This window comes from Silene latifolia, chromosome Y (assembly GCF_048544455.1).
Source record: "Silene latifolia isolate original U9 population chromosome Y, ASM4854445v1, whole genome shotgun sequence".
In the NCBI taxonomy this organism is placed as follows: Eukaryota; Viridiplantae; Streptophyta; class Magnoliopsida; order Caryophyllales; family Caryophyllaceae; genus Silene; species Silene latifolia.
The window spans coordinates 426,857,593-426,883,283 of NC_133538.1; the positions used below are offsets into that span (position 1 = coordinate 426,857,593).

General features: G+C 40.7%; 2 protein-coding genes across 2 annotated transcripts; both read right to left on the bottom strand.

The window, feature by feature from the left end:
• Positions 1-437: 437 nt before the first annotated feature.
• On the bottom strand, positions 438-2,633 carry LOC141632514 (uncharacterized). The gene is made up of 4 exons (XM_074445060.1): positions 1,952-2,633; positions 1,680-1,855; positions 1,079-1,541; positions 438-985 (listed from the first exon to the last, which is right to left on the bottom strand). Exons 1-4 carry the CDS (start codon positions 2,631-2,633, stop codon positions 438-440), a joined length of 1,869 nt encoding a protein of 622 aa, XP_074301161.1.
• A 12,534-nt stretch (positions 2,634-15,167) lies between these two features.
• Positions 15,168-16,223, bottom strand: LOC141626663 (uncharacterized). The gene is made up of 4 exons (XM_074440365.1): positions 15,937-16,223; positions 15,604-15,796; positions 15,397-15,501; positions 15,168-15,306 (listed from the first exon to the last, which is right to left on the bottom strand). Exons 1-4 carry the CDS (start codon positions 16,053-16,055, stop codon positions 15,223-15,225), a joined length of 501 nt encoding a protein of 166 aa, XP_074296466.1. The 5' UTR covers positions 16,056-16,223; the 3' UTR covers positions 15,168-15,222.
• Between the last annotated feature and the right edge of the window lie 9,468 nt (positions 16,224-25,691).

Below are 25,691 nucleotides of genomic sequence, written 5' to 3' on the forward strand. Positions count from 1 at the left end.
CACAGCATCAACATAACACTCTATTGTTTTATGCAGCATGTCATCAAAGATATTTTGCATTGCGCGTTGGTACGTAGCGCCAGCATTCTTCAATCCAAACGGCATGACTGTGTAGCAGAAGATCCCTTTTGGGGTTCGAAAACCTGTTGCTTCTTGATCTTCGGGTGCTATATGTATTTGATTGTAACCAGCAGTACAATCCATGAATGAGAGGGCTTCATGACCAGTGATTGCGTCAATCATCAACTCTGTAACTGGCAAAGGGAAGTCATCCTTCGGGCATGCATCATTAAGGTCTCTGAAGTCGACACATATGCGCAGTTGTCCATTCTTCTTTCGATCGGGACAAAGTTTGCTATCCAGGTAGAATATTTGACTTCTCGAATGAAACCTGCTTCAATGAGTTTATTGAATTCCCTTTCAATTTCGGTACAAGCTCAGACACAAACGACGTTGAGGTTGCTTTTTGGGGCCGTGCCTTTCTTGATTGCTAGACGATGAACTGCAATTTTTGGGCTGAGTCCAGGAATCTCTTTATAGCTCCAAGCGAAGACATCCTTGTACTTGACCAACAACTTGTAGTACTCCTCTTCTTCTTCCTTAGTCAGCAAAGCACTGACATAAATGGGGCGAGGATATTCAGTAGTTCCCAAATTGAGTTCCTTGAATTCATCCACAGTCGATTGCCCCCTATCTTCAAGTGTTTCAGGGGCCTCATCCGCCTCAACTTCTTCGTTCTCGTCAGGTATCTCTTCTACTGTGATGTGATATGATGACGTTGTAATTTCTAAGTCACTTGACTTTTTTGTATCACAGGTACGTGAAGATGAAGGCACAAGCTCTTCGGCATTCTTTTGCTGACCAGTAAAAACTAGTACGCGCCTCATTGCTTTGAGTGGCTCATGTTGGATGATATCCACTACTTGCATACGCTTCATGCGAGATGGTATTGCGCTTCTCAAGTCATCGCTTACTCTTACTTCTTCTTCATTTTGTGTTGCAGAAGTTGAGAGAGGACGACCCTTGCCACTATTCTTCTTGGGAGCCCCTAGTCGACTGAAGACTGTTTTTGATGGACCGCCCAAGCGTTCATGTATTGCGCCCTTCTTGTTTATGCGCAACGAAGGTGTTGACGCTTTGACTTTACTTTCTCCTTGATTGCCAAGCCTAGAAAATACAGAAATGTGTTTGGTTGAAGCACTTGGTCTCCCTAACCTTGTAAATATAGAAGGACGACACTTCTCTGTAGGTGGACTTATTCGATCGAAGACTGAAGATGGATGCATCTTTTCCTCTCCTTCTTCATTTTCTTCAACCTCTTCTACTGTGATATGCTGAGAAGATGCAGTAGCCCCTTTTCTACGAGCACCAATCTTCACAGGCGCAGGAGACTCATATCCGAGCCCGGCCCTAGTCACCATGAAGCTCCCATCTTGCTTGAATACTTCATGTTGCGCTTTGTTAAGACCGTACGGCTCAACTTTTATAACTTTGCCAAGAGGAGTCGGATTTGTAAAGTCATATCCAGCCTTTGCCAGTAGCTTGTAAGCATTGGAATCAAATATCCCCTTGTTTTCTTCATTTGATGATTGACTGGATGAACAGACGAAACCATTCGGAGGAGGTCTCACAATCTTCGTTTGAGATGAACTTGGTAGGGGTGTAACGACTTTGGCTACCCATTCCTGCTTGAACACCAGACTTGACTTTTTATCCTTAGGCTCTATCTTTGGTGTTAGACACTCTGCAAAAGGACTCTCCCCATCTTTGCGGCGAGACTTCGGGATGTAGCGTAGTACTGGTGGTGTAGTTTTCTGCGGCGTCTCTTGCTTCTTGGGTGACGCAACAGGAGTAGCTGTTTTGTTGACCTTGTCTACATCTTTCTTAACATCATTTTATTTAGCAGGCCTTGCAGCTTCATCTTCTTTGATGATGTTCTTTTCCCGCTTACCTCCTTTTCCTGTTGAAGAGATGGTGCTTGGCATGAACTCACTGGAAGTACCATTCTCTTCAAAGAATTTTGCATCAGCGAAGAAAGAGTCGACCTTAGAGAAAGGTTTGGCGTCTCCGTCTATTTTCCTTTCGCCACCACGATAATATTTCAAGCATTGATGGACGGTTGAGGCGACAACTCCATTCTCGTGCTTCCAAGGTCGTACCAGCAATAGTTTGAACAATGTCTTGCCATCCATGACATGGAACAATATGTCGGAAGAAAGATCACCCATGGTAAGGTTCACACGGATCATGCCAACCGCACGCTCCCCATTCAAGTTGAAACCATGAATCATTGTTCGACTACTGGAGAGTTCATCCATCGTGATCCCTAATTCGTTCATGGTAGCTTTTGGCATGAGATTGACTCCTGAGCCTCCATCTATTAAAATGCGCTTGACCTTTTGCCCCCGGATGTACCCAGACACATAAAGTGGCTTGTTGTGAGGCTTGGATCCAAGAAGTAAATCCTCATCTGAAAAACTCAAGGCTGCGTTGCAGGAGACACATCCAGTTGATTGCTCAAGAGGCTCAATTTTTTCTTTCATCTTGCCCGCATACAACTCGGGCTTCTCAAGTCCTTGAATTATCAGCTGACGCTTCTCTTTAGGTAGACGAAAGATTTGCTTCCATCCCATGTTTGTAGGAAGGGCGTCAAGAGCAGCCACTATTTGGTTCTCCTTTTCAGAATGCAACTGTTGTGCCAATACCGCATCATCTAGGCCTCCTTCCTCTATCTTCTTTTTATCATCACCACCTTCCGTAGCTAAGACGGTGCATACGGTAACCTTGTTTAAGAAGTCTTGTGGGAAGAATTATTTTAAGGTGACGGGACTCGGTGGTTCTTGCTCAAGTACATCGATAGGAAAGACATGTGGTTTGAACACTGTTTTGGGCTTTTTCTTTCCCTTCGTCTTGCGAGGTTTAGTCTTCTTTGATTGTTTTCTTCGACGGTGAACAGGTTGCGCTATCTGTCTTATTTGTTTCTTTGACTTCTTGCGCGTAACCAAAGTCCAACCTTCATCGTCATCTTCATGCTTCTTTTCCTCATTCTTATTCTGAGGAGGTAGTTTTTCTTCCAATGACATTGGAGGTAGCGACGGCAATGACCCTTGGATCTGTAATGCCACAGGCTCAAAACTTCCAAACTGCAACATATACACACATTGTCCTTGCCGTATAATTGGCTCGTCAAGTTGCTCCAGGACTACAGTAGTTTGATTTGTGGTTACTGTGTCCTCCAAGTCAAGAATGATCTTCCCTTCCTTGGAGAGCTGCATGATCTTCTCCTTAAGTGTTATACACTTTTCAATAGGATGACTCACCAGCCTATGATAACGACAGTAATTAGGATTGTTTGTCTTGTTTGCTTGCTCAGGGCGCTTGGACTCTGGCAATTGTATAACCTTCTTTTCCAAGAGGTCATCAAGCATTCCGGACAAGTCGAATGGGAATGGATATTTCTTAGCCTGCAACTCTTTCAATGTAGGCTTGTCTCGTTGGTAGTTGTAAGAGAATGACTCTTTCTTCTTTTCATACTTAGGCTTTGACGATATTTTCACGGTGCACTTTGGTTTCGACGACCATTGTTTCCTTTGTCGACGATTTGGAGTTCTTATCGCTTTCTTGAACTCCTTCTTTTCACTTGGCACCTTAGAAGAACTTGGTCGAGCACTACCATGTTCTTTGATTGTGATCTCCATGTCATGGGCGCGGGTAGCCAGGTCTTGGAAGCTCTTTGGCATGATCCCTTTCAGGATGTAAAGAATGTCCCATTTCATCCCATTGACGCACATTTCAATCGCGACGCTTCACTTAAGCGATCCTTGCATTCCGGACTCAAACGACGCCAATTGTTGATGTAATCGACGACAGGCTCATCTTGCCATTGAGTTGTCTTTGTCAATTCGCTCATCATCGACGACACGTCCTGGTGTCTTTGTAGAATCTGTTGAGGAATTCATCTTCCATGTGACCCCAGCTGTCAATTGACTCAGAGTCCAGATCTGTGTACCAGTCGAACGCGATCCCTTTGAGCGAACGAACGAACTGCTTCACCAAACGATCACCTTCTGTTCCAGCATTGTTGCATGTCTCGACGAAGTGGGCGATGTGTTGCTTTGGGTTCCCCTTCCCGTCGAACTGTTGAAATTTTGGAGGCTGATAGCCAGATGGCATGCGCCGATCGTCAATCCTCTTAGTGTAAGGCTTGATGTAGCGTCCACTACTTGTCGAGCTATCATCCAACTGACACTTGATCGTCTTGGCTATTAACTCCTGCAGCTTCTCTTCAGTGAAGTTGCTGATCTCATTGTTTGGCTTTTCCCTATCCTCGCCAACTTCTCTATCGCTATCAACATCCCTATCGGTGTCACCATGCTCGCTCTCGGCCTTCCTGTCACGGAGTGCCACCACTTCTTTTTGGAGCTCATCAATTTTCTTGTTCTTTTCTTCACTCTCCTTCATCATCTTTTCAAGGAGATCATTCATTTTCTGCATTCGATCCTCAAGAGTATCGCCACTTATCACCATGACTGAAGCAACGTTAGGAGTTGAGGTTTCTTTCTTCTTTGGCGATGCTTTGGGTTTGCAAGGAGAAGCCTTCTTGTCAACCTTAACACTTCTAGTCTCTTCGCGTGAAGGAGAAGAGGCGGCCGAGAGCGTTGTAGCAAGCGGCGCTATGGAGGCGACGAGAACTTGCGTGGCCTAGTTGGGACGTGTGCGGGCGTGATCGGCGGCGCGATTGACAAAGACCTTCTTCGCCATTGCTCTTGTGGAAATGCCAACCGATCACGTAGCGGAGAGGTAGCGAAGATGGGGGTACCTGCGGGGATATCTGCGTAGGTCTTCTTGGATGGACTGGAGGAGATGCTTTGCTTAGTAGACATCTTCTTGTTTTGGTAGACTTGAATAAAACAGCAGTAGAGATGAGAGGTAGAGATTTTGACGTCGGGTTCACCAAAATTTGTAACAGCAAATTTTGTATTGCGATAACTGGAATACAAAACAAGGAAACAATTAAATTTTATTAATAAATATCAAAAGTACTTGTACAATCTCTAATGTATCCTCTGATTCTAATATGCCGTAAGGGGTACGTGTACGGGGTACACGTGAGGGGTACGCGTGTAGACAAATTTAATTGCTCTACGCGCGATGTAAATTTGATTTCTTGAGAGGGTCGCGATGACTTGAATCTCTCTTGAAGGTTTGAACTTGTGATTGAATCTTCAACGCAGGCGGCACGATTTGATGTGCTTGTTGACTGCTTGCAATGATTTTGACAGAGAGGATTTGTAGGAATTTGTACCTTGTTCTCTCTAGCTCCTTTGCAATTATGAATTTCCAACCCTTTGAATGAATGAGGAGAGCTCTATTTATAGAGTTTCAAATCTCCTTGTTGGACTTTGGTGGTCACAGGCCCATTTGTGGGTTTATTAGCAACATTGGCCCAAGTTTGATTCTTTTTGGGTTTAGTGATCCGAATAACTCCTTTTGTAATCCAAATCGACCCATATCTCATTTAATTGGGACAAAAATAATTAAATTAAGTTAAAATTTGGTATTAACTCAAAATAATTAATTAATTTTATTTATTTGGCACTTTAATAAATTTTCCGTGCCTACAAAGTGATAATTAAACATTGCTTTCGTGAAACCAACAAGGTTGCTGACTTCATGGCTTCTGTTGGACATTCATGTCCAACTCTTTCGAGGTGGTTTGATAGCCGGTGGCTTCAACTTACCTCCCTCATTCGAAAGGATGAGATAGGTTGGTCCTACGCTAGAGGATCAATCTAGTTTTCTTATCTAAAAAAAAAAAAAAAAAAAAACAATGAGTAAAAACTTGAAATAAACGAATGAAAAGTGGATGACTTGGAAACAAATCAGAGATGATGATGGATCAAATGAACCTCATCTAATCTTTATGTATTTGTCATTCGATGTGTTTATAATTAAATCGTTCAAAACTTAGTTGCATGATTAAGACACTAGTAACGAGATCACAAGAGTTAGATTATTTGCAATCTTTTTTAACATAATCAATATCTATCTATATTAATAAAGGAAACTTTTTTTCGAGCGATTATAGAGTCTCCAACTCTAATGAATCACTAAGGTAAATAAAAATATATAAAATACACTAAAAGAAATAAAAATAAAAAAAATATATACTATTAAAAATAAGATGTACCATATGTTAGAATATTTAATAATATTCGAGTGGCCTATGTGTTTCGGGTTTAATTTAATAATATTCGAGTGGCCTATGTATTTCGGGTTTAAATATAAGTTAAGTTCATATTAAATATTACGAGACTTTAATATAAAAGACGATACCGTGATGGATCGGTTTCGATTAATGTAATTAAGGTTCGGGAATTATTATTCCCTCTTACCTTACCCTAATATAAGTCGTCTTTCACGATAAGGTACGATCGGGTTTGATTGTGCAAAAAGGTATGTAACCCATTATATATATTTTGGAAGTTAGAAGAAATGATAATCATCTGACAAAACACAAAACATACGTACATTAAAAGTGAAAGGTGAAAAGGCATTTTCTTCTCCATCATCAAGAAACATCAAAGGAAAGGGTTAAGGAGGAGAATCAATCGTCTTATACTTCTTATTGCATTGAGTGCGTCTGTAAGACATGGACCAAGGTTAGTCCTTTATTCCGTCTATTGATTGTATTAGGGTTGAATTAATTCAAGTCTATATTGATTCTTGGGACTGATTTCATTATTGAAATCATAAAGTTTATCTTACATTTGGTATCAGAGCCAATATAGATTTGTTTGATTTACCCGAAAAGTACTTGCATATCGAATAAAATTGCATATTTCACAGAGTATCTGTTTTTTCTTTTTGATAAGATTTGCAAGTGTAGTCTTATACGGTGCATTCGTGGCTGCAAGGAATTAATGTTTGTGTTTGCCCAAACTATAGTAATTGTTTAACACATGGTCAAATTATGGATGGTAAACTTGATTTATATAGAATATATAATCATTATGTTCATTAAGATTCATCACGGTTTGATCATAGTATGAACAATTTATTTTGTTTCTTCTGCTGCATATTCAATTTACTCATAAAAGTTCTGACTGCCTTAGTTTTTATCACTGTATTTATATATATGAATAATATAAGGGAAAAGGAGTAAGAATTGTTGTTCAAGAGGTTTTGTGATTGTACTAGATTATGGTAGAAGCATGTTATTGGGTTATATTATCATATGTTAATGAAATTGACTTATTCCTGATCCGTCACTTTCACATATACTACAATTATTGTTCCATGTTGAATTATACATGGTATTGTTTAGTATGCATTATGATAAAATTAAAGGTTACAATTGAACGACGGACGTTTAAACTTTAACATCTTGTGACCATATTAATCACTTCCTTTGTTTACTGGGTTACCATATAGCCTAGGTTTGCAATATTTGAAATTGAAAGTTTTTCTTTTTGTCCTCTGTATCGCATTAGCCTATACATTTAATGTGATCAATCATGTATTAGTGTTAAATTATACATGTATCGTTTGTGTTCACATTCATGGTTATATGTTTGGGTAATAAATTTTGAATGACAAGATTTTAACATTTATATATATGTGTAGTACAGTTTAAAACACATTATGAGATTAAGATGTTACATAAAAGTACTAGTTTAGGGCCCGTACAAAGTTGCACGGGCATAAACAAAAGAATATATAAAATAATCTCTAAAATTTATTGTTACAAATTTATCTTACAAATATATATTGAATGTAATGTTTTTGTTTTCAAACTGGTAAATTTTTAAAGTATTCAATTTAAAATTACTCGGTGATTCGGCGACTTGAATATCTCATCCAAGAAGACGCTAACTAATTATTAGTTGCTTTGATCCCAGTAAGGTTCCTTGAATTACTTCTTCAAACAACTCCTTTACTCAAATGTCACTTCAAACCAATAATAGAGTATAATAGGGTATAAAAAATTCTTGCGTCTTCTCCTGAGGACCGTACTCCTTCCCCTATTCCCTTTATAATATCCCGTTTAATAGACTTCGTTTATGTGAAGGAGTACGGCCCTCCCGGAGAACCCACGAATCTCTCATAGAGTTTAAATGCATATAAGCATAAATAGGATATACTGTGATTTTCTTTTTACATTAAAAACAATGCCAAGGTAATCCTTATCTCGTCATGCTACAAAAAATCAAAATCCAACCTATTACTCCTTGAGATAAAAAGTCAACTGTTAAAGCGGTAATCAATAATGTATGGAGAAAAGATGTATACCACCTTGTCCCAACCTTAGATATAACTTGAACTAATTAAAGTGCACATAAAACGATAAAGAGGTAAACAAATTGTTTGAGACGAACGGAGTATTAATTAGTCTTTAAAATACGTAGTCTTGAAACACTCAATTCAAGTTAGCTTATAGTAGACCACTCTCTACGGCCATTCATATTTATTTGGTCTATTCTATGTAAGAAGTTTTTTAATCAAAGTAATGAAAACAAATAACTGGGACAAAGAGAGTATTAAGTTAACATAATTTTATACATCAACATGCTTTAACAACTCAAAAATAGGATATCTAAGTAACCTAACTAAAAAATGGGGGATATGACCATCATATTTTATGTAAAAAAAATTACTCAAAAATGGGGAATATGACCATCATATTTTAGAATATATCGTGGTCAAGAGGAGTAGTGATTACTAAAATAAACTTTGTGAAAGCTTTACAGAGGACTTGTATTGTTAAGTTATGAGAGCGAGATTGAGAGCTACTATGAAAGGCATTGGTAATTTGAACTGTGTTTCTAAGTTATTGAGGAGATCTTATTAGAAATTTTCATCGGGCGATTTTACTTGTACTATGAATAACTAAATAACATGTGCAATTAGTTAATTGAGCAATTCAAAGCCATCATGCAACATACCAAACAACTTTATATTGAACATTTTGGAGTACAAAAACTTAAATACTTACCCGAATCAATGAATGAACCTAGGGTAGGAAATAAAAAAAATACTCTCATCTTTCAATTATTAGTCAACAGTTTATAATTAAGTAAGCACCATATAACATTAAAACTCTCCAATAGGCCAAATTTTGTATGTTAAATTTGTACATGCTTGGCGATACATGCTAAACCAATTCTACTGCCGAATATATTCATGTATAAGCAAAATACTCCTAATAAATAGAATTATGCTTTGTAATAATTTGAATAATATGACTGTAATCCTTAGAAATTACAGGCACTTCTTACCTCTCGGACTGAATCTCTATCTGTTATCAACTACGGAATACTACTTCGTTAACTAATAAATTAGGGTTACGTGGTAAAGATTTTTTAGAAGTTCTGAAGATGAAGAAGGCACAATATGGAGTGGAGGCGGAGAAGATATGACAAATAAGGATTACATATAAGTAATAATAGGCACAAAAAATTAGGGTTAAGTGTTAAGCAAATTTTGGGATGGCAGTAACCGTAACCTATAATCTAGGAATTATTATAGTAATATATTGAGTGCGGTATGCTAGGCAAGTAAGTAAATAGGCGGGAAAGAAAAGTGTTAGTGGTTCTTGTTTTATTATTTTATATAGATATATAGATTGAAGAAAATTTCATTATTAAAGTTTAAATGTTTATTTTGTATATCACATGTTAGTTACCAAAGTGGCCTTGTTATATTACATTTAGACATTTAAAATAAAAGTTATCAATTGATCATGGTTAAAGAGATGTTTAAATGACATTATAGTTAGATTGATCAATTAATTTTGCCATCTATATTTTGGGAGATCACCCAAAGATGGGTCACTAAATATAGTTGATAATATAAAAGGATTAATTATTCATAAATTGGGTCTAATAGTATGTATATTCAAAGATAGCATTCTTATTTGATTCATGTGTGTTATAATTAATTGTTAAAGTATATATATTAACATCAATGATGGTTGCTTGTGTTTAAGTGTTGCCCAAAGGTCATTTAAATACATGTATGAAAGTTTTATTTGATATTATTTGAATCTGTATGATAGTTTTTCAAAGCACTAATAGATAAACATGTTTTTAGAGAGTGTTTTTAGAGAGTGTAGGCACATAAAAACAATTATGTAAATACAACTCAAATCCATTAGGCAAAGCTAAAACATAAGTTTCTTTGGATTCAGCCGCTACCCGAGCTCCATTTCCAAGGCGTAGATCCACATCTCCCTTGCTAAGCCTCTTCACGTCTCTTAAACCCTGTAAATGATTACAAAGGTGAGAACCACAACCGGTATCTAGTACCCATGTCGTAGTGGAAGTATAATTTATATCAATAACATAAATTTCTTTAGGAATTTTACCTTTTGGAACGATGATTCCTTCCCTTATATTTCGCAAATATACGGGACAATTCCTAAGCCAATGTCCCATGCCATAGCAATAATGGCACTCATCATTAACTTGCTTGAAGTTTTTGATTTTCTTTCCCTTCTTCTTGAACTTTTTGCCCTTTGAAGCAAGAACTTGATTGCTTGAGCTCCCACTAGTTTTGGCATCTTTATCTTCCAGAGACAAAGACCCTATAGATTGTATGAGGTAGTCTTCCTGAGACGGACTCACACGAGGTCTAGTAGTAGTAGGTGGTTTAGAAGAAGTGATGAAGTTAAGGTTTCCATCCGAACCTATCCTAAAATGAAGTTCTCTAGTAGTGTCGAAATCATTGTTGGAGCAAACGTCGTCAAAAACATTGTGGTAAGACTCAATAGTTATCGGTGCGGTAGCGTTTGATGGATTCATTGTAATGAACTACAAGTATGGAGGAAAAGGAAATATTAACATTTGTCTTTTTAAATCATACTTGTAAAAATTGACAAGATATGAACATTTAAATAGTGACCTCTACCCAACTATTATAAATGATTCCAAGACCCAAATTCATATCAACTTAGGCACGGGATAGCCGATGGAACCCTTATTAATATAACTCGGTGGATTAACGTTTAATCGATTCTACTAATAGAACTCTTGGTCGATAAAATTACTCTATTGTTTATCTATAGCCTGGAACACATGCGACAACGGTCACGAATACTTCCGTTGAGGTCAACCCAAATTTCGAATAAATGTGTCCATGATCCAAATTCACATTAATTTGGGCACGGGATGGCCGATGAAACCCTCATCAACACGAATTCGGTGGATAGACATTCATCACCCACTTCCCCTACGTAACAAGGTTTGTACCCCAGGATGGCCGAGTGCACTCCCTCGCGAAATAGGTTTTCATGGTTTCTACTATTTGGTAAGGCTATGTCTCAATTGATTGTTTTAGCGAGAGGTCATGTCAATTTATTATCTACCACGTTTTAAGTGAACTAAAGCGGTGAACTACGATAATTGTATTTGACACGGTCGATTAACTCGATGAAAGAAGATGCATGTTTTAGTTATGGCGATTAAGCAATGCATGCGACATAAAATAAAATGCAAGCATAAAATAAATAAATCCTAGTATGGCCTTTCCTAAAATAGAAAAACTATTTAACTATTACATATTCGGAAACCAACTCCATTGGTCCCTTGAACTTCGGTTGTGGCACGCATCTCGAGGTAACACCGTCTTTATGTATCGCCATTCTTGAAGAAATCCGTCTTTGGGAACTCCGGAATGAATAAAATTACATAATAAATTACATAATTTCCTATTATACATTTGTAACTAAAATAAAATAAATCTATTAAATTACAAAACGGTGATACGAGATCACAATAAAATTACAACCGAATCGATATTCCCATACATTTCGGGAAATACCAATTAAAATCTAAGGCCATACTAAGTAAAATTACATAATTTAAAAATTACATAAATTAAAATTATGACAATCATAAAGAAAATGCAGCATTATAATATGTATTAACATGCTCAATTTTATGCTAAATCGCCTTTAATTAGCCAATATCATATATTACTCGGTTTTTACGGATTTGCGTGATTTCAACATTTTATAATCACAAAAATTACATAAATTCATATTTATGCATAAGTTAATTACCCTAACCTCTTAGGACTCAAAATTTAGTCTTCACTAATAATTTGACCATAATTAACTCATATTTATAAAATTGTTCATTAATGGACTAAAAATTACAAAAATAAGCTATAAACTTCAAATAAATCATAAAATTTCAAATAAATTTGAAATTTGAAATTTAAACTCATGAACATTCTGGAAAAATACCATGACACTCATAATGTTCAAAAACTTAGGTTAAAAATTTCGAAATTTTTTTTTTCCGGAAAAACAATGTTGCGGTTTATCGGTTTTAACTAAAATAATCATAAAAACATGTGAAAAATTATATACATTAACTTTTCAATTTTAGATCTGAAAAAGATAATAAAATGCAACATTGGACGTTTTTCCTTAGTCATAGATTATGTTTTATTAATTTTTCACTAATAATGTCACTATTTATGCTATTTTTCTTCAAAAATCCATAAATCATGCAAAAAGACTTCACTATAGCCCATTATTTTACACACATCTTGTAAAATTTCATTTGACAACATACTAAATTTCTATGACCAGATTCGAAATTTATCTCATATTAACCTATTTTTCACCTAAATCCGAATTTAATAATGAAAAATCCATTTTTCGAGCATAAGAAGTCCAAAAATTATGAAAATTTACAGGTTATCTCAAAATAATATATGTGACAAAATATCTAAAAATCACTGGAAAATTAGAAGTATAGCTAATTTTAGACCGAAAATGACATTTTTACTCATAAAATCACATTTAAATGCCATTATTGTATAATATGAACAATAAAAATCCGTAAATTTAACCAAAATATCCTAAAACATTTTAGGACCAGAAATTTTAACATGCATGAATTAATTTAGTGATATATCATAATAACACAAATTTACAAGTTTTATATGTTAATCTTTATAACTCGGAAAAACTTTTAACCGATTTGCATGCAAACAACCATGGCTCTTGATACCGATTGAAGGAAAAGTAGATCTATATACTAACATATTCATATATGTTTTAATTTAATTTGTCATAAAATTAATGATTGATCTTATGCATGCAAACATTAAAACAAAATAAGGAAAAAACATTGTTCTTACATTGGAATTTCGGTTCATATGGACACAAAAGAGATTCTCCTTCTCTTTTGTTCTTGAGCTTTCCTTTTGGATGAACAAAGATCCAAGTGTAGGATCTCTCCCAAGGAATAATACCCAAAGCACACTCTTAATAAAATTAATATAATGTATACTAGATAATATTAATTTTGTAAGAAAAATTGACCCAAAACTATTGTTTGTGCTCTTGAATATTCGGTCAAGAGTAGATGAATTTTGGAGTATTTTATCTCTCTAATTTCTCATTAAAATGTAGAGAGGAAATTAAATTTCTCACACTAGAAATTTTGTGTAAAGAATGAATGAAAAATTAGAGAAGAAAAACTCTCTAAATGGCCTTGGTAAAACCGGTGGGACGAGGGATTGGGGAGCCTATGCATGGGCATGATTCTCTAACCAAGATAATAGGTATGTAAGGCTAGGTGTAGGTAGTGTCATCATATTGTTTCCACTTAAATTATTAAACATAATTTAATCACCATAATCCCTCCATATTTCGGTCCATATGGGATAAAATGGATTCCATTTTATCTTTGTCAATTTTGTCAATTTGTTATATGTCACATGTCACATGTCACATAAAATTGTTATGTATTTTTAACGTATTAAAAATCAACGTATTAATAAAAATACGTCATATACAAAAACGACTTAGTAATTCATAATTACTTGTACCAAAATATTTTACCGTTTATAAATCACAACAGTTTGTATTTATAATAATTCATTCAAATCAATTGTTTCCTTAAACAATAATTTCATCTGAGCAATGATACAATTCGATTACTCAGACCGTATCTCATTTAATTAAGTTTCAATGTGATACGTAAATTTTACTTCCAAAATCGTCCGTCAATTTTAATTAAATTAATTGACTCGTAACGTTATACGATCAATTAATTGATCAATTAAGAGTGTTGCCCTATAGGTATGACCTAAGGGGTCAACTGATCACCACCGTCGCACGACAGTAATGTCAAACTCTAGTCAGCCAATCATTACCGATATATGTTGACCAGTTGACAGTAAAAATTACTTCCCAATTTTATTCTTTAAAATAAGATTTAATAATGATATTTAAATCATGTGATCGCACTATTGTTGAGGACACATTTCCCAACACACGAGCCTCAACAAGCCGATTCAAGGCATGAAGAATAGCCTCTCCTCCACCGGATACCCCGACCCCAAACTAAAGACCCGCAAAATAACCCGATAAAGATGGACCAACCAAAAAAGCACAGGCTTTAGAGACAAGGCGTCTCCAAACAGTCCCAACAGTAATAGGACGTATACCACACTAGTAGAAAAACCCCCTATAATGACGGTCATAAATGGCCTTTTTATGGCGGTTTTTATAAATTATGGGTGCGCCGTATATCACGGAGTTGTTTAGCCTTTACGGCGGTTGTACAACCGCCACAATAGCTTAGCTACAGTGGCGGTTTTTCAACAAAACTGCCATTATAGGGTTAGATAAAACGACGGTTCTTACACAAGAACCGCCACTGTAACTCATATATACTGGCGGTTATTGTTTGAAAAACCGCCACCATAGGTATTTAAATAATATCATATTGCACCACTATAGGTAAGCACAACGACGGTTGTTTTAATAGAACCGTCGTAAAAGGTAAAAAAACGACGGTTGTTGTTACAGAACCGCCATTATAGGTAATTATAACGTCGGTTGTTTGGCGAAGAACCGCCATTAAAGGGAAAATGTTTTTGAAATATTTAATTTTTTCATGTCGTTTCTGAAGGAACCGTCGTAAAAATTATTTATATTTTTTTTAAAATAATAATTAATTTTCTACGGAAATTTCAGCAGCACCTCCCCATAAATTTGATAATTCCAAATATTATATGAACACAATAAGACCTGTCAAAACAAATGTAACCACATTTATAGTATTCCTAACAACACACGTCCAGCAACAAACTTACATCAATCTCGCATCACATCCAACATAAAAATAACATCAATACCATTATTATCAAAGATGCATATCCAAGTGTATGAAAAATACATGCCTTAGTTGATAAACTAATCTATAAGTTCTCTAAACATTTAGTAGCCCACTCTTCTTTGATCTCATGAATATCGCCACTTGACATGCTTGATTCCTCCATAAGCTATAGTTAACAAATAGGTCAATTAGTAAGAATATAAATCAACAACTAGCTAGATAAATAAATCATACCAAGAACGGAAAGAAGATATACCTTCACAAATTCTTCTTCCTTTTTACTTGAAAAGTAAAAAGTTATGTTATACATCCATTTCATAACATAATAACCACACTCGTAATCCTTTGGTTGTTGAGGACACTAAAATTTATAGAAAAAATATGATATTAGTTATGTAATATATAAAATGTAATTATAATTCAAAGTTAGTTGTTAAAATATAGGAGATCATATTTCACTTACCAAGATGTCATCTTTGATGATGAGTTTATTCTTCTTTCTATCGAAATTTCGCCTTCCGCCTTGCATGCAATGTATTGACCAAGCGTTTTGGAGTCTTTTTTTTATGTCTAATCTCTTTGGATTTTTTCGATCCGAATCCAAAATATAAATAGTGTTTAACCCCAAGCATGTAACGATCAACATCCAATGGTTGCTACACATATAAGTTCATTTGTTGGAATTACTATCATTAAATAACCCTTAATAATAGTTTGGAGTATTGTCATTAAATAACCCTTAATAATAAATCTTATATTATTAAAGTAATAAATTAAAAACAAATAAAATTATTACCTCTCATGAAATGCGCCAATGATGTAATTCTTTTCATCTTGAATCTTCCAAACATGAACAATATAATCTTCACATTCTCGACCCCTATGCATATATTCACAAAGTTTCACCGGACACATGTATCCTACCAGTTTTGTTGCTTCGCTTTCAGTAGCATATTGATATAAGAAACTACATCGATTATATTAGCAAAGAAAGTATGAGTGAACGAAGAATGATACATAACGAACAAGTACAAAAAGTCCAAGCATACGAAAAAATATAAGGTTTTATATAAATACATACCTTCCCCAAATTTGAAGCATAACAACATTTAGCCATTTATTTCTGAACATCTGCCTAATCTCGACATTCGTCAAAAAGCTCCTTGCGCTACCTTCTTTATAATTATAAACGGACTCATCTATCACCATCTCGATTGTGGCATTTTTTGACAAGGAACACAACTTATCTTCTAAAGAACAACAAAAAACCTAGTTTCTCAACCTCTTCCGCGCTTAGAGGTGTAACGTCGTCTTGTTCTTCACCACATGACGCCTTATTATTACCTTTTACCATAGCATTTTCAACGGACTTAGCATTTAAAATAAAAACAAGTTAAATTAGACAAGTGAAGTAATATAGCAGCAACCCTGGCCTAAGCTATAAAAACAATAGATAAATTAACAAGCTCGAAACACATAAACTAATCTCAATAGTGCTTAAAGAAAGTTGGGCAGAACAAAACAATGACGAAATACAAGAATGAATACACAGAGACCACTTATTTTGCCCAACAATGAAGAAAACACCAATTCTGTTCATACATAATATGTGTAATTGTTGGTTGTATTGGTAGTTAAAACCGAGTTTAGAGTATTTTGAGAAGTATTGCCATAGATTAGAGTATTCATATTAAATAACCCTATAAGAAATGATGATACTTACTTGCTTTCGAACTTTATTAGGGGACTCGCCCGTGTTTTTGGACTTCTTCTTGGAGTTTTCTTTTCTCTTAGGCTTTCGAGTCTTAGAATTGACCTTAATAATAAGAAGAAAAAATCATGGACAACGTAATATTAGCACATTAGTATATACTTTAATGGGTTTTTCTCATGTGTACCCCTTAATTTTTATGTTTTCTCATGTGTACCCCGTAATATTAGCACTTTAGTATATACTTTAATGGGTTTTTCTCATGTGGGTTCAGTCAAGTTGGAAGGCAAAGTCCAAGTCATAAGTCATCAGCTATCTAAGGAGTTAAGAGAAGAATTGACGTTTTAAATTTTAATGGTCACGGATGCGATTAGTTATAAAGCACAGGGGTATGAGCGAGAATTGTGAAAAAGAAGGGGTATATGTCAGATTATGGCCTTATGGGTTCATTCTAAATTCACTAAATTCACTATATTTTTAAGAGAAGAAAGTAAGAATAAATTTTGTATACTTACCTCGTTTTCTTCTAATAAAATCAATGATTTGGGCCATTGAGCAAAGCTACCCTGTGCATCGCCGACCATTAAGAATCCAATCCACGGCAATGGAAGTGGTACATCCTCGCGTATGACTTTGTCGATGCAAACATGAGCGTTCTCCATGGTTAACAGTTTATTGTGTACCATTTTACCCTCTACCCATGGGAAAACCATTCCTTCAGCAACAACGGTGAACTCCATGTTCACATATACAGCAAGCCGACAACGAACAGATTCCTATGATCATTAACATGATCAATAATATGAACATTTACGATCTACCCATGGGGCATATTCTGCACCCGCTGACCGAGTCAACATATTGAGCAAGGTCAAAGATATCCACAGCAAGTCAACACCTTGGACAGCCTAACCGACGCAGCATGTCGGCCTGTCACTTGGGTCTCGGCTGGTCAATCACCGGCCAGTAGGAGACATATCCGCGTACTCATATCCAAGACCCCTCGACCGGCCTGCCATGGGTCCATCGGCCGAGGGTAGAACGGTCTTTCCACCTGCTAGCCACTTGGCCACTACGTGACAAAAGGTGAAAGTCTATAAATACTCCACTTCTCTCAACGAGAAAAGGATCCGAAAATAATCAGTAAAATACATTAATCTGGTATAAACTCCCTTATCTCTCTACAATATACTTTGCCAAGTAACACACAACTTAATCCCTTTAAGTTTACTGACTTGAGCATCGGAGTGAGTTCGCTCGGTACCAAGCCGAGCCCTCAGTTTGTTCATTGTTTCAGGAGAGGCCGAAAGGAAGAGTCAAGCAAAGTCATCATTCTACAAGCTTACGTGGTAACAAATCTGCTCCGTAATCACACCCGGAACAATTGGCGCCGTCTGTGGGAATAGATACTAGAAGCTAGTCAAATCCCTTACAAAAAAAAAACACAAAACAAAACCCACCCAACAAGCTAAGAAAATGTCAAAACAGCCAGAGCTTATAAGTGTAGAAACCGAATTCTACCAGGATGACACGGTCCGTAATTCTGAGATTGGGCAGTCCCCCACCGGCCGAGTAATTCAACCGGCGTACGGGATGCCTATACTACCAGAAACACCGCTGCCTGCCGGCCACGTCACTATCATGGGACATGTGGTCGATGCAGCCAAATTGAAGCTATTCCTGGACCTGATGGGTAATACGCCGATCACCCCCGCCGCAACGACGGTGACGGCAGCACACCCGCAGGCGACCAGGGCCCATAAAGTGACTCCAATCAACTTGACCGGAGCAATATAAGGAGCTGGACATGCGAAGACGCCGGCGGTGCCCGTGGTGTCAGTGGCAGACCAAAGTCTTTCCCCACCTCGCGGGAGGACAGCGTCGCCGCGGCGCCAACGAGGCCACCCCCGGAGAAGCGAAGAAAGAAGCCCGACTCTCCAAAGTCGGACAACAAGAAGCCCTTCCCGCCACTGGGAGAGAAGCCGGACTAGGAATGCGAGGAGCCGATCGCCACGTGTCATTCGGCACGTGGTCAGACAGCTCCTCAGTGCCTACGTCCTCGGAGTCTCCGTGCCGACCAAACTGAAGCTGCCGTCCCTATCATACAAAGGGGATAGTGACCCAACCGACCACGCCGAGGCTTTCGAGTCTTACATGTCGGTATGGGAGCAGCCTGACGAGGTATGGTGCCGAGTCTTCCCAACAACCCTGCACGGGATGGCCCAGAGTTGGTACAAGAGGCTGCCTAATGGTTCGGTATACTGCTACGCCGACCTAAGGGATAACTTCATAGCCCAGTACGCCTGCAACAGGAGAAGGGCCGTGGAGACATCGGATCTCCTCACTATCCGACAGGGGGAGGACGAGTCTCTACGAAGCTATGTGAAGAGGTTCGATGCAAAAGCTCAGCAGATCCGCGAGCTGAACACCGAACTGGCGGCCTTCGCACTGATGAAGGGCCTCCCGAAAGGCGACCTCAAAAATGAGCTGATCAAGTGCGAGGTCCTCAACCTGGACTCCGCCAGAAGGATGGCGGACCAAGCCGTAAAGGTGGAGGATTACCACAAGACCTGGGTAGGCCACGGTGAAGCGGCCACCAAGAAAGGAGGAGCGGCCGGGAGAATACTGACGAAGGTCGCCGCGACAGTAATCGGACACGGCCTGAAAGATCTAACAGGAAACAGAGCTCGGCGGGCGCCGGGGGGAGTTCGGGACCATACACCCAGAAGCGGTACCACGGTCTCACCCCCCTGGTCAAATCACCGGCCGAGGTCTTTGCCCTGAGGAAGAGTGAAGGGCAGAAATGGCCAAGACCCCCCAAGACGAGGGCGGAGGGCGACGCAAGCCAATTCTGCGATTACCACGGCCAGCCCGGCCATAAGACCGACGACTGTCGGCATCTGAAGAACGCCATTGAGGAGCTGATCCGGAAGGAGGCCCTCAACAAATACGTAGCAGGGAACCCAGAATCCAGCTCCGACGGGGCGAACAGGAAATCAGTATTCCAGAGAATGGGAGTGATCCAGGTGGTTATCGGAGGAAACGAGAACGGAGGATCGGCTAATGGGCACAAACGGCACCTAAATGAGCTTTACCAAGCCATTAACTTTGTGCCCACCACAGCGATCCCCGCTCACATCGTCCCCTATATAACCATCGGAAAGAAGGACTACGAAGAAGTCGTAGCCCCGCACAGCGACCCGTTGGTAGTCCACCTAGATATAGCCAACCACTTGGTCAAGAGGTGCCTAATTGATACAGGCGCCTATACAAACATCATGTTCAGGGAATGCTTTCTCAATCTCGGTCTGAAGATTGAGGACCTGAGCCCCTGCACCAACCCACTGTACAGCTTCTCCGGGGCCGGCCTGGTACCCCTGGGGTCTATTAGACTGCCGGTAATGTTTGGCCAAGCCGATGCGGCTAAGAACGTTTGGTCCGAGTTCGTGGTCATTGATGGTACGTCTGCCTACAATGTTCTAATAGGCCGGGTTACTTTGAGCGAGGCCGATGCTGTAATGTCCATCCGGGCCCTGACATTGATGTATGTCTCGGATCGAGGGGAGGCACAAAAGCTCGTCTCAAAGGACGAGAAAGACGAAATTGTCAACGTCCAAATATCTGCCAGAGGGTGTAACATGCAATCCCTCAAAGTGGCGAAGAAATCAGAGAAGGGGAAGAGCCCTTCCTTACGACAGGAGGGTGATCCGATAAGCACCAACAACGTCAGGATGGTCGAGGGGGCCGAGACCGAACAAATAGAAATTGACCCAGGGCGCACCGTAGAATCGCCGGTGTCGGTGCGGAGCCAAAGTTCGAGCCGACCTCCTAGACCTGCTGAGGAAGAACAAAGACGTCTTCGCGTACTCAGCCGCCGAGATGCCAGGTGTGAGCCGAGAGGTGATCGTTCACAAGCTGAACGTGCTCTCCAACGCTCGCCCTGTCAAGCAGAAGATGAGGAACTCCTCGGCCGAGAAAGATGAGGCCATCAAGGCTGAGGTAGACAAACTATTAGAGGCGGGCTTTATCATGCCTTGTACTTACCCTGAGTGGCTAGCAAACGTTGTAATGGTAAAGAAGTCATCAGGGGGGTGGAGAATGTGTGTTGATTTTACAAATCTTAATAAAGCATGCCCTAAAGATTGTTATCCCTTGCCTCGAATAGATAGCCTAATAGACGCAACGGCAGGCTACACTATGCTGAGCCTGCTCGACGCCTTTTCAGGGTACCATCAGGTATTCATGGCCAAAGAAGACATGCCTAAGTGCGCATTCATCACCATACACGGCACATACATGTATAAAATGATGCCGTTCGGTTTGAAAAAACTGGCGCAACTTACACTACGCTGGTGGACAAAGTGTTTCAAGATCAAAAAGGGCGAAACATCGAGGCTTACGTCGACGATGCTATTGTAAAAAGCAAGTCTGACAGCGAGCACTTGGCCGACTTGAGCGAAACATTTTGTTCACTTAGAAAATACAAGATGAAACTTAACCCAATGAAATGCAACTTCGGTGTCCGGCGGGTAAGTTCCTCGGCGTGCTTGTCGGCGCCGGGGGAATTGACGCCAATCCGGAGAAAGTCCAAGCAATACTTTGGACCTCACGGAGCCGAGGAATCGAAAAGAGGTTATGATGTTGACCGGGAGGATGGCGGCTCTCGCCCGTTTCATCTCTCGGTCAGCCGACAAGAGTACCCCATTCTTCAAAGTGTTGAAGGGGAATAAAGACTTCACTGGGGAGGAACGAGCCACGGCTTTCGAGGCAAATCGAAAGCTCATCTTCAAACTCTCCCGACCTGTCCCGGCCGATCTTTGGGGGAGACGCTATATCTATACATAGCGATTACCTCGGTCACGGTCGGTCAGTAATCATCGAGAGAAGAAGACAAGCAAGAACACCCAATCTACTTTGTCGACCATACACCGTTGCCCGCCGAAAGAAATTACCCACGATTGAAAAAGCGCCTTTCTTTGTCGTCGTTGCCGCAAGGAAACTGAAACCTTACTTCGACGCACATCCCGTGACGGTCTTAACCGACCAACCATTGGAGAAAGCATTGGAAAAATTTGAACAATCCGGCAGGCTCATCAAATGGGCGGTAGAGCTATCCGGCCGGATACAATACAAGCCGAGGCCCTCGATAAAGGCGAGCACTTGCGACTTCCGGCCGAGTGCACATATCAAGAAGAACCAAACCCCGGAGTATGGGAAGTATACACCGACGGGTCCTCCACGACGAACACTCAGAGCCGGCATCCTTATCATCAGCCCAAACGGGGACGAGTTTGAGTACGCCTTGAAATTTACCTTCTCGGCCTCAAACAACGAATCCGAATACGAGGCGGTGATAACTGGAGTCGAACTAGCTAGAGTCACGCCGGAGCGAGAACACATTGTGTTGAAGACAGACTCACTATTGGTTACTAACCAAATCAGAGGAGAGTATGAGGCTCGGGACGACGGGATGGTAAGATACCTGAAAAGGGTAAAAGCTGACACAGCAAAATTGAAATCTTTCCAAATCCAATGCATTCCCAGGTCTGAGAACAACCGAGCTGACACTCTCTCAAAACTTGCCAGTTCAAGCATCAAGAATGTCAGTCGAACCGTGCTGGTAGATATCAGGAATGCTAAAAGCATCACTGAGACCGTCGGCATGGTGGGCGACATAGGAGCCGAGACGACGTGGATGACTCCGATAATGAAATTCAAACTTACAAATGAGTTACCGGAGGACCGCAGTCTCTCCCAGAAGATAAGAAGGATCGCCGCAAGGTACTTGGTGTTCGAAAGAGAACTATACAGAAGGTCCGTGATAAGACCACTTTTGAAATATGTCGGCCCAGCCGACGCAGAGCTCATACTGACAGAGATTCACGAAGGCATCTGTGGACATCACATGGGGGCAAGAACACTAGCCCACAAAGCTCTCCGAGCCGGCTACTTCTGGCCTACCATGCTTGAGGATTCCAGAGCTAAGACCAAGAAGTGTAAAAATTGTCAGATGCATGCTCCGGTGATACATGCACCTTCCCGAGACCTGCAACCGGTGCTTAGTCCCCTTCCTTTTGCACAGTGGGGGATGGATTTATTGGGGCCATTTCCAACGGCCTCCGGAGGAAGAAAGTACCTAATTGTCGCCGTTGACTACTTCACCAAATGGGTCGAGGCAGTCGCGGTACCTGCCAAAACCACGGCGGCCGTAAGAAAAGTAATCTGGGAGAACGTCATAACTCGATTTGGGTTACCCCAAGTCATGGTGTTTGACCACGGCCGAGAGTTTTGGAGTGACATGGTGATGAACTGGCTAGAAGAGCTCGGTATCAAGTTTGCATACTCCTCCGTCTGCCACCCTCAGAGCAACGGGCGGCGGCGGAAGGCTAATAAAACAATCCTAAACGGGCTGAAAAAGAAGGTTGAAGATCTAAAGGGAAGGTGGGGGCGATGAACTACCGGCGTCCCGTGGTCCCTTCGAACCACGGAGAAAGAAGCAACGGGGTGCAGTCCATTCCACCTAGTCTATGGGTCAGAAGCCGTCACGCGCAATTGAAGCATCGGTGCCGACATTCGAAGGCAAACCTTTGACCCGATCGAGAATGAGGAAGGCACGAGAGTCTCCTGAGACTGTCGAAGAAAGCGAGACACGGCACGGCTTAACTTGCGATATATCAAAATCGAATGAGAAGAGCATACAACCGTAGGGTCCACAAAAGAGACTTAAGAGTAGGAGATCTAGTCCTAAGAAAGTCAGCCGCCACCAACAAAAGAAACATCCATGGCAAAATGACGGCCAACTGGGAAGGACCCTACAAAGTAGTTGAAGAAATGAGGCCGGGTACATACCGGCTGACAGACATGGAGGGAGTGCCTCTAATGAGCCACTGGAACACCGACAACCTTAGAAAATACTTCGTATAGCGGCGGAGCCGTCCGAGACCGTTATGGGCACCCCAACGCTTGATTATATCTAATTAAGAATGTTCCAAGTTTTCTATCAAAATGAAGTGTCCCTCCCATAGTCATACCAAGATATTTACAACAGCAGTCAAAACGTAAACTCGTTCACCCCGGCCAAAGACGGGAGTGACGAGGGAAACGCGACTTGCCCCACAGCAGTTGTTACTCGCCACAATGACCAACATGCTTAGGAACGTATAAGTACGGTTGAGAAACGCAAATCGGACGCCTCGGCTAGACCGAGAGTGAAAGAGGAAGCGATCAACACGTCTACAGATACGAACGCTGTCGCGCCGTAACCCCGATTGCCTCGACCAGACCGAGAGTGACGGGGACACAACGACCGATACGCTAACATGTTCACAACGGCGGTTGGGAAACGCAAATCTGACTGCCTCGGGCGGTAGAGGAAGCGACCGACACGCCAACATGTTTAAAAACGTTAAGTACAGTTGAGATACGCATTCTAACTGCCTCGGCCAAGCCGAAGGTAGAAACGAAGAAAAAAAACGCTCAATTAATAACGAAGGAAGACAACTCAGATGAAAATGAGATAAAGACCTCGGCCAAGCCGGAGACAAAATAAACAAACTCTTATTTACAGGTAATACAAGAAAGAAGTCGATGGCCGTCCCCATTGGGATAGCCTAAACACAACCTACCAAGAGTTTACAAAAAGAAGGGAACAAAGAAAAGGTTACGGACATAAGACATTAAGTGCCAAAAGATGGCGGGGAGGAAAGGCTCAATAGTTGGCCCCCGAACAGTGAAGCTATCCGAGATGCGGGTGAATCCGGTGACGACCGCCCCTCCCTATGCCCTTCGCGCCGCCATCGCGAAATGTAGCAAAGATCACCATCGATGGGGCGACCCAGAAGCCGACTTGGTAGCTTCAGCTGCCTTTGCCTTCTCAGCTTCCTCCCTGGCCGCCTTCACCTTTTCAGCATGGGCCGCCTTCTCCGCAGCCTCCTCTTTCTCCTTCTTCACCTCTGCCTCCTCCGCAGCCTTCGCCTTATCATCAAGCTTAACATCAAACAGCTCCTCAAATTTTTGCCACGGGAAGGAGCCTTCAGGAAAGAGCTCTCCGATCACTTCCCTGGCGGCTTCTTCGGCCAGGTCCCGGTATTGGGCGCACATGTTAGGGAGGACGACGCTTTGGAGCGTCTCAATGTCCAACTCCCTCTGGGCGATGATAGCCCTCGTGTTCCGATGCGCCTTCGCCTGGGCCGTATACAGGGACTTCCATTCCTCCCTCTTCTCAACAGCAAAATCGAAGGCATCCTGAAGCTTGTCACGCTCCTCCAGCAGCTTAGCGGCATCAGCCTCCGCAGCCTCAACCTTAGCTCTCTCAGCAAGGACCGCCTTTTCAGCGTCCTCCCTAAGTTTTCGCTCAGCAAGGACCGCCTTTTCAGCCTCGACCTTGGCCCTCTCGGCTTCCTTCTTCGCAGCGACGAGCTCAAGCTGAGCCGCTCAAGGCGTGGGCGACTTCGGCCATGACCTTTTCTTGCTCCATAATATGAGCACCGGCCATGTCAGCCCACTTCGCCAGCATCTTCCTAATCTGGGTGGGGGAAGGCTTCTGGGAGGAAGATGACGGCGGCATCTTTATCACCCGTCTGCGCAGGTCGCTTCTCAATACGCCATTCAGTAGGACCGGTAGACGGCGGCGGTTGATCTACAAAAAATTCGGACAAAGCATCAATGTCAACGTTCATTGACATGCCAGAGAGCCTGTCATCAGGAACGCCTAATGAACCAGCTAAATCTGAGCCACAGGTTAGATCTGTACCAAGCTTGGCCTTCTTGGTTGGAGGACCCATTTCTTTGTCGGCCTCGGTAGCAGTAGCAGCGGCAGCAGCAGACGCTATCTCTTTTCT

Coding starts and splice junctions, on each gene's coding strand:
- LOC141626663 (XM_074440365.1), bottom strand. CDS start 16,055: ATGTGTCCGGTGAAACTTTGTGAATATATGCATAGGGGTCGAGAATGT. Junction 15,797..15,936: donor ATTGGCGCATTTCATGAGAG/GTAATAATTTTA, acceptor TTATATGTGTAG/CAACCATTGGATGTTGATCG. Junction 15,307..15,396: donor AGGAAGAAGAATTTGTGAAG/GTATATCTTCTT, acceptor TGTTAACTATAG/CTTATGGAGGAATCAAGCAT.
- LOC141632514 (XM_074445060.1), bottom strand. CDS start 2,633: ATGGGATGGAAGCAAATCTTTCGTCTACCTAAAGAGAAGCGTCAGCTG. Junction 1,542..1,679: donor TGGTGTTCAAGCAGGAATGG/GTAGCCAAAGTC, acceptor AATGCTTACAAG/CTACTGGCAAAGGCTGGATA. Junction 986..1,078: donor AATACATGAACGCTTGGGCG/GTCCATCAAAAA, acceptor CACAAAATGAAG/AAGAAGTAAGAGTAAGCGAT.